Source organism: Phodopus roborovskii, unplaced genomic scaffold, assembly GCF_943737965.1.
Source record: "Phodopus roborovskii unplaced genomic scaffold, PHOROB, whole genome shotgun sequence".
NCBI classification, from domain to species: Eukaryota; Metazoa; Chordata; class Mammalia; order Rodentia; family Cricetidae; genus Phodopus; species Phodopus roborovskii.
In genome coordinates, this window is record NW_026127030.1 from 12,094 (window position 1) to 21,055 (window position 8,962).

Here is an 8,962-nt window from a genome sequence, read left to right on the forward strand (position 1 = left end):
CTGAGGGAGTGAGGAGTGAGGGGCGGGGCCTGAGGGAGTGAGGGGCGGGGCCTGAGGGAGTGAGGAGGAGGGGCCTGAGGGATGGGAGGAGGGGCGGGGCCTGAGGGAGTGAGGGGCGGGGCCTGAGGGAGTGAGGGGCGGGGGCCTGAGGGAGTGAGGAGTGAGGGGCCTGAGGGAGTGAGGAGTGAGGGGGGGGGCCTGAGGGAGTGAGGTGAGGGGGGCGGGGCCTGAGGGAGTGAGGAGTGAGGGGCGGGGCCTGAGGGAGTGAGGAGTGAGGGGGGGCCTGAGGGAGTGAGGAGTGAGGGGCGGGGCCTGAGGGAGTGAGGGGGTGAGGGGCGGGGCCTGAGGGGAGTGAGGAGTGAGGGGGCGGGGCCTGAGGGAGTGAGGAGTGAGGGGCGGGGCCTGAGGGAGTGAGGGGCGGGGCCTGAGGGAGTGAGGAGTGAGGGGCGGGGCCTGAGGGAGTGAGGGGCGGGGCCTGAGGGAGTGAGGAGTGAGGGGCCTGAGGGAGTGAGGAGTGAGGGGCGGGGCCTGAGGGAGTGAGGGGCGGGGCCTGAGGGAGTGAGGGGCGGGGCCTGAGGGAGTGAGGAGTGAGGGGCGGGGCCTGAGGGAGTGAGGAGTGAGGGGGGGCCTGCGGGCGGAACCGGAAGTTGCGCTCTAAACCGGAAGTGGCCCCTTTTAAACCGGAAGTGACGCTCCTCCCCGCCCCGCAGGCCCCGCCCCGGCCCCGCCCCGCCCCGCCCGGCCATGGCGTCGGCCGCCACCATCGTGCACGACCCCTCGGAGGCGACGCCGCTGTGCCCGGCGCTGGGCCTGTACCTGAAGCCGATCACGAAGCTGGCGATCTGCGTGGCGCTGCCGCCGCCGCTGCGCGCGCCCGGCAAGTCCGTGTCCAACTGGGAGGTGATGGAGCGGCTGCGCGCGATGGCGGCCGCGCGGCGGCGGCGTCACTTCCGGGTCCGCTTCCGGGTCCGCTCTCCGGGTCCACTTCCGGTTCCGGCGGGGAGGCGGAGTCCGCGGGGCGCGGGCCGCTGTCGGCGCTGCGCATCGCCAAGAGCTCGCTGGACTTCGTGCGCTTCGAGGCGGAGGTGGAGAACCGCGCGCTGGTGCGGCCGCTGCTCGCCCGCCTGGACGGCGGCGCCATCAGGCTGGGCGGCTTCCCCGACGCGCTGCGCGTGCGCGCCGCCGAGTTCCGCCCCGACTTCCCGTCCCGCCACGACTGGGACGCCTTCTTCCGCGACGCACGCGACATGGACGAGGCGCTGCCCGGCGAGCGCCCGACACCATCCGCCTCGAGGGGCTGCCCTGCCGCTGGTTCGCGCCGCGGCCCGGGGACGCGCCGGTGCCACTTCCGGTTCCACTTCCGGTTCCACTTCCGCTTCCGGTCCTACTTCCGGTTCCGCGAGCGACCGGCCCAGCGAGGCGCTGCTGCGCCAGGCGTTCGGCGCGTTCGGGCGCCATCCGGCACGTGGACATCCCCATGCTCGACCCGTACCGCGGCGAGGCGGCGGGGCGCGGCTTCCACACGTTCGGGCTGGGCGGGCAGCTGCACTTCGAGGCCTTCGTGCAGTACCGCGAGTACGCGGGGTTCGCGCGCGCCATGGCGGCGCTGCGGGGCACGAAGCTCATGCTCAAGGGCGAGGACGGCAAGGCGGTGGCGTGCGGCATCAAGGTGCGCGGGGACCGGAAGTGGACCCGGAAATGAACCCGGAAGTGGGCGTGGCGGGAGCGGAAGTGGCGGAAACGGAACCGGAAGTGGGACCGGAAGTGGCGGAACCGGAAGTGGGACCGGAAGTGACGGAACCGGAAGTGGGCGTGGCTGACGTGTTTTTTCCTCCCGGCCCCGCCCCGCCCCGCAGGTCTCGTTCGACGCCACCAAGCACCTGAGCGACGCCTCGATCCGGCGGCGGCAGCTGGAGCGGCAGAAGCTGCGGGAGCTGGAGCTGCAGCGCGAGGAGCAGAAGCGGCGCGAGCGCGAGGACGAGGAGCGGCGGCGCCTGGAGGAGCGGTGGGCTGGGCCCGGGCGGGACGGGGCGGGGCCCGGGCGGAGCGGGGCGGATTGCATATTCATGAGGGGCTGGGGCTGCGCTCATTTGCATATTCATTAACGGGGACTGGCGAATCTGCATAGCGAAAGACGGGGTTCGCTCATTTGCATATGAATGAGCGGGGATTTGCATATTCATGAGCTACGGATGAATGAGTTGCGACCTGAAGCGAGCTAATTTGCATACGAGACGGTCTGGGCTGTGGTGATTTGCATATTCACGATCCCCGGGCTACTGATTTGCATATTCATCAAGGCGAGCCCGCTAATCTGCATACGAGCTTGCTGGAATCGGTTAATTTGCATACGGGCCGGCTTGTTTTGGTTAATTTGCATATGAAGGCGTCGTGTGTGCTTCTCATTTGCATACCGAGGTTCCGGCCTGATATGCAAATTCCCTTACCCCGCCCTGATTTGCATTCGGAGTGGACGGCAATAACTGCACTAATTTGCATACTGACTTTGCTGATTTGCATACAGGGCCTGGCCCACGCTCGTAACTGACGCGTGTTGTTCAGTGCTTATTTGCATAACTGCTGACAGTGGCGGCTCTGATTTGCATATTCACGAGCCCACGAGACGCTGGCTGATTTGCATATCCGCACTGATCTGCATACTAATGAGTCAGGACCGTCACCCTCATTTGCATGTTAATGAGGCGCGATTTGCATGTCTGTCACGTTTGCTCATCTGCATGTTCGCCCGGGGAATTTGCATAAGAGCCGGCTTCGCTCCTATTTGCATATTCAAGAACCCTGGCCGGCGCTCATTTGCATATTCACGACTCCCACATCGTGCTGATTTGCATATCCCGACTCATTTACATACGAGGCGGCTCGGGTCTGGCTTGTGTGAAGTGATTTGCATATTTATTATGATGGAGCAGTCTAATCTGCATATTAACACGGTTGTAATTTGCATAATTAGCGGTTTCTGCTCAACGAATATGCAAATCTGCATGGTAGCGAGCTGGGCTTCGTTAATTTGCATATGAAGTCATCAGGGCTCATTTGCATGCAGAGCAGACTGCCCTGGGCTCATTTGCGTATTCCGCTGAGCTGATTTGCATATTCGTATCCCCCAGTGCTCCCTTTCGGCCTCTGCTTTGCATATTAATGAGCAGTCACGCCCCGATTTGCATACTCGTCTCTGATTTGCATGTGTGCGGCCCGGAAGTCGCCTAATTTGCATAACTCCAGAGGTTTTGGCCCCTGATTCGCACATGCACCACTCAATTTGCATAGTCATGGGCTCTGGTTTGCATATTAATGTCCTCATTTGCACAAACACAGGTCTAATCCTGTCTTATTTGCATATCTGTCACCTAATTTGCATAACTCCAAGGTGCGGGATTCGCAAATCACCGCTCGATTTGCATATTCATGGTTCCGCTTTGCATATTAACGTCCTCATTTGCATACGCGGAGGCCGAATCCTCTCTTATTTGCATATCGGCCGCCTAATTTGCATACCCGAATGCTTCTGTGCTCGGTTTGCACGCGAGCCCTGCTCATTTGCATAAACCCGCCTCCCCCTCATCTGCATACGCCCTCATCTGCATATCCCCGCCCCCAGGAAGCAGCGCGAGGCGGAGGCCCAGGAGCGCGCGCGGCGCCGGGAGCAGAAGCAGCGGCGCCGGGAGCAGCGGCAGCGCGAGCGCGAGCAGCGTCGGCGCCGCCGCCGGGCGGAGCGCGGCGGGCGTGGCGCCCCGCGCTGCCCTGCCCACCCGGAAGCGGCGGAACCGGAAGCGGAAGCGGAAGCGGCGGGTGCGGATGCGCGGCGGCGCCTGCTGCTGGCCCAGCGCGACCTGCAGAGCGTGCGGCTGGTGGCGGCGCTGCTGGGCCGCGTGGAGGTGGGCGGGGCCGGGAGCCGGGGGTGGGGCGTGGTCGGGGGTGGGCGGGGCCGGGGGGCGGGCGTGCCTGACCCCGTGACCCCGCCCCTCCCGCCCCGCAGGCCTCGCGCCTGCGCCAGCGGCGCCTGCAGGAGGCGGAGCTGCGCCGCGTGGAGCAGGAGAAGCGCCGGGCGCTGGGGCTGCAGCGCCGCGAGCGCGAGCTGAGGCAGAGGCTGCTGGCGCTGCTGCTCGGCCGCGGGGGCGCCCGGCCCGGCGCGCAGGGGCCCGGAAGCGGAAGCGCGGAGGCCGGAAGCGGAACCGGAAGTGGAGCCGGAAGCGGAAGCGGCGCCGACCTCCTGCGCCCCGTGCTCGACATCCTGCACAGCGTCGCCGCCCGCGCCGCCGACCCCGACCCCGACCCCGACCCCGCCCCGGCGGAGGAAGCGGAAGGGGCGGGGCAGCAGCAGCGGCGTCGGCACCGGGGCGGGGCGGGGTGCGAGCGCAGGCGCAGCAGACACCGGCGGGACGGACGCGCTCGCTCCCGGTCGCCCCGCGCTCGCCCCGGGCAAATAAATAAAGGAAGCGAGGAATGAATGAATGAATGAGTGAGTGCGCATGGTCGATTCGCGTCGGTCGTTCATTATTCACTCATTCGTTCGTTCGCCGCCTTAGTCTCTCACTCATTCGTTCATCCACTCCGTCATTTATTCATTCATTCATTCACTCACTCATTCACTCATTCGTTCCCTCAGCCAGCCCCTCACTCACCCCTTCAGTCAGTCACTCATTCGTTCGCCCCAGTCATCCCCCCGCCGCGCCCGTCGTTCACTCATTCGCTCGCTCATTCCTTCATTCATTCCTTCATTCATTCATTCATTCGCCCCCTGACGCCAGCCCCGACCCCGTTTCCCCCCTCCCCCCCCCCGCCCGCCCCGCGCTGCCGTCATCCGGGCCCGGGTTAATCCCGGATCAGCCTGGAGGCCGCGCGCGTCACTCGGGGCGGGGCCGGGGCGGATTTAAACCCCGGGGTCGGGGCGGGGCGGGGTCGCCGGGCGCCATGGCGGACGCGGACCTGGACGGGGACTTCCGGCTGCTGACGGGGCTGGCGCAGGGCTTCATGGTGTCGCGGGTGGGCGGGGCGGGCGGGGCGCGACCCCTGTGTGACCCCTGTGACCCCCGTGTGACCCCGCGACCCCCGTGTGACCCCCGTGTGACCCCGCGACCCCTGTGTGACCCCGCGACCCCTCCCTGACCCTGGTGACCCCCGTGTGACCCCGCGACCCCTGTGTGACCCCGTTTGACCCCGCCCTGACCTCTGTGACCCCGCCCTGACCCCCGTGTCCCCGTTTGACCCCCGTGACCCCGTTTGACCCCGCGACCCCCGTGTGACCCCCGTGTGACCCCGCGACCCCCGTGTGACCCCGCGACCCCCGTGTGACCCCGCGACCCCGTGTGACCCCTGTGTGACCCCGCGACCCCGCCCCGACCCTGTGACCCCCGTGTGACCCCGCCCTGACCCCCGCGACCCCGCGCTGACCCCGTGCGACCCCGCCCCGCCCCCGCAGGTCCTGTTCGCCGCCTGCGAGCTGGGCGTGTTCGACGCCCTGGACCCCGCCCCGCTGAGCGCGCGCGACGTCGCCTCCCGCCTGGGGCTCAGCGCGCGGGGGCGGGGCCGCTGCTGGACGCCTGCGCCGCCCTGGGGCTGCTGCTGCGGCGGCGGCGGCGGCGGGCGGGCCGGGCGGGGGCGGAAGGTGCGCGGGGGGGGGGGACCCGGAAGCGGAGCGGGCGGGGGAGGCGGAAGCGGAAGCGGGCGGGGCCGGCCGCCATGAATGAACGACCCCGCCCCCGCCCCGCAGGCCCCCGCCTACGCCCTGGCCCCCGTCGCCCGCCGCCTCCTCGTCGCCCGCAGCCCCCAGGCCCAGCGCTCGACGCTGCGCTACCTGGCGGGGACCACGTGGGCCGTGTGGGGGCGGCTGGGCGGGGCCGTGAGGTGAGGGCGGGGCGGGTCGGGGCGGTCATTCATTCGTTCATTCATTCATTCGTTCGTTCATTCATTCATTCATCAGTTTATTCATTCATTCGTTCATTCATTCATTCGTTCATTCATTCATCCGTTTGTTCATTCGTTCGTTCACTCGTGTGTTCATTCATTCATTCATCCATTTGTTCATTCGTTCATTCATCCGTTCATTCATTCATTCATCCGTTTGTTCATTCATTCGTTCACTCGTGTGTTCATTCATTCATTCATTCATCAGTTTATTCATTCATTCGTTCACTCGTGTGTTCATTCATTCACTCATCCATTTGTTCATTCGTTCACTCGTGTGTTCATTCATTCATTCATTCATCCGTTTGCTCATTCGTTCGTTCATTCATTGATTCGTTCCTTTTGATCATTCATTCGTTCGTTCGTTCGTGCGTTCATTTGTTCGTCCATTCATCCGTTTATTCATCTCTTCGTTTCACTCATTCGTTCCTTCATCTGTTCCTTCCTTCGTTCGTTCATTCGGATCCGCCCGCCGCGCCCCAGGGAGGGGCGGAACCAGTACCCGCAGGCGCTGGGCGTGGCCACGCGGGAGCCGTTCGAGGCGATCTACAGGTGAGCGCGGGGCAGGGCAGGGCGGGGGTCAGTAATGCATTCATTAATTCACTCACTCGTTAATTCACTCGCTAATCCATTAATTCATTGACTCACTCGTCCATTCAGTAATTCATTGCTTCCCTGATTCACTCACTAACCCATTCATTCATTCATTCATTCATTCATTCACCCAGTAACCCAGCCATTCATTGCTTCGCTGATTCACCGATTCATTCCTTCACTAATTCATTCCCTTTCTCCGAATCACTCACTCACCCACCCCCCGCCCCCCGCCCCGCCCAGGTCGCCCGCCGAGCGCCTCCTCTTCCTCCGCGCGCTGCAGGAGACCTGGGCCGCCTGGGGCGACCGCGTCCTCACGGCCTTCGACCTCGAGGGATTCGGGGCCGTGTGCGACGTCGGGGGTCGGTGCTGCGGGGCGGGGCGGGGCGGGGCCGGGTGACCCCTGACCCCGCCCTCCGTGACCCCGCCCCGACCCCTGACCCCGCCCCCCCAGGCGGATCCGGAGCCCTGGCCGCCGCCTTCGCCCGGCTCCACCCCGGCAGCCGCGTCTCGGTGTTCGAGACCCCCGGAGGTCGTGGCCGACGCCCGCGCGCACTTCCGGGCCCCGCGCGTGCGCTTCGTGGGAGGTCGGTGCGGGGCGGGCGGGGCCTTCACTCGTTCTCACCCGGTCACTCATTCATTCATTCATTCATTCACACGGCGATCCCCGCCCGGACCCCGCAGGCGACTTCTTCCGCTCGCCGCTGCCGCCCGCCGACCTCTACGTCCTGGCGCGGGTGCTGCACGACTGGCCGGACGAGGCCTGCGCGGAGCTGCTGGGACGCACGCGCGGCGGTGACGGGCGGGGCCCGGGGAGGGGACGGGCGGGGGTCACTGCTTCCTGTGTGCATTTGGGGTCACTTCCCACTCACTTCCTGTCTACTTCCCGCCCACTTCCCGTTCACTTCCCATTCACTTCCTGCTCACTTCCTGCTCACTTCCTATCTACTTCCTGTTCACTTCCAGCTTACTTGCTGTTTACTTCCTGTTCACTTCCTGGTCACTTCCTGTTTCCTTCCTGCCCACTTCCCGCTTGATTCCCGCTCACTCCCCCTCACTTCCCATTCACTTCCTGCTCACTTCCTATCTACTTCCTGTTCACTTCCAGCTCATTTCCTGTTTATTTCCTGTTCATTTCTCAGTCACTTCCTGTTTCCTTCCCGCCCACTTCCCGCTCGTTTCCCCTCACTTCCTGTTCACTTTCCGCTCACTTCCCGCTCACTTCCTGTCCACTTCCCGTCCACTTCCTGTCACTTCCTTCCACTTCCCGCCCGCTCCCGGCTCACTTCCTGCCCGCCTCCCGCCCCGGCAGGCTCCGCCCTGCTCATCGTGGAGGCCGTGCTGGACCGCGGAGGGCGGGGCCCGCTGCCGGCGCTGCTGCTGTCGCTGAACATGCTGGCGCAGGCGGCGGGGCGCGAGCGCACGGAGGCCGAGTTCCGGGCTCTGACCCGCGCCGCCGGCTTCCGCCGCTTCCGCCTGCGCCGCCCCGGCGGCCCCTACGCCGTCATGCTGGCCCGGAAGTGACGCCGCGCGTGGGGGGCGGGGCCGAGGGCGCGGGTGAATAAAGTCGGGGCGAAACTACATTTCCCGTGAGTCCCTGCGACACCCACTTCCGGGAAAACGCTGCATTTCCTGACGTTATCGAAAGGGTTGGACTACATTTCCCATGATTCCCCCGGGGCGGCACTTCCGGGAAAACGCGGCACTTCCTGTCACAGAGACACGTGGGGCCTACATTTCCCATGAGTCCGTGGGGGCACACATAGGACCGGTTCCCGAAAACTACAACACTTCCTGTCTCAGTGACATGAGCGGACTGCATTTCCCATGAGTCCACGCGGCATTGCCGGTGAGGTAACACATGCGCAGTTCTGGAAAAACGCAGCGCTTCCTCTCGCTGTGATAGTCGGGGACTACATTTCCCATGATTCCCTGCGACCCCACAGGACCGGTTCCTGTAAAACACGGAACTTCCTGTCTCAGTGACTGGTGTGGACTACATTTCCCGAAAAGCCCTGCGACACCTAAGGACCGCTTCCGGTAAAACACGGAACTTCCTGTCTCAGTGACTGGTGTGGACTACATTTCCCAAAAATCCCTGCGACACGCATAGGGCCAGATCTGGTGAAACACTTCCTGCCGCAGTGACACGTGGGGACTACATTTCCCATGAGTCCCTGCGACAGGCATAGGACCGGTTCCTGAAAAGCACAGCACTTCCTCTCGCTATAAACACGGTAATAATTATGGCGGACTACATTTCCCATGACTCCACGCCACACATACAGGACCGGTTCCGGTAAAACACGGCACTTCCTCTCACTATGAGAGTCGGGGACTACATTTCCCATGAGTCCCTGCGACCCTGCAGGACCGGTTCCTGTAAAACGCGGCCCTTCCCGCCTCACTGACAGGAGAGGACTACATTTCCCATGAGCCCTGC

At 64.6% G+C, this 8,962-nt stretch overlaps 2 protein-coding genes across 2 annotated transcripts; both read left to right on the forward strand.

Moving 5' to 3' along the window:
• The first annotated feature begins 744 nt into the window (after positions 1 to 744).
• Positions 745 to 4,468, forward strand: LOC127214764 (A-kinase anchor protein 17A-like). The gene is given in 8 exon segments (XM_051175041.1): positions 745 to 966; positions 1,005 to 1,269; positions 1,272 to 1,335; positions 1,404 to 1,455; positions 1,457 to 1,669; positions 1,857 to 2,005; positions 3,620 to 3,896; positions 3,998 to 4,468. Coding segments are annotated over 8 exon segments (1,713 nt in total).
• A 464-nt stretch (positions 4,469 to 4,932) lies between these two features.
• LOC127214765 (acetylserotonin O-methyltransferase-like) lies at positions 4,933 to 8,043 on the forward strand. The gene is given in 9 exon segments (XM_051175042.1): positions 4,933 to 5,004; positions 5,441 to 5,626; positions 5,732 to 5,865; positions 6,409 to 6,477; positions 6,763 to 6,881; positions 6,974 to 7,044; positions 7,046 to 7,106; positions 7,204 to 7,326; positions 7,832 to 8,043. Coding segments are annotated over 9 exon segments (1,047 nt in total).
• The last annotated feature ends 919 nt before the right edge of the window (positions 8,044 to 8,962 follow it).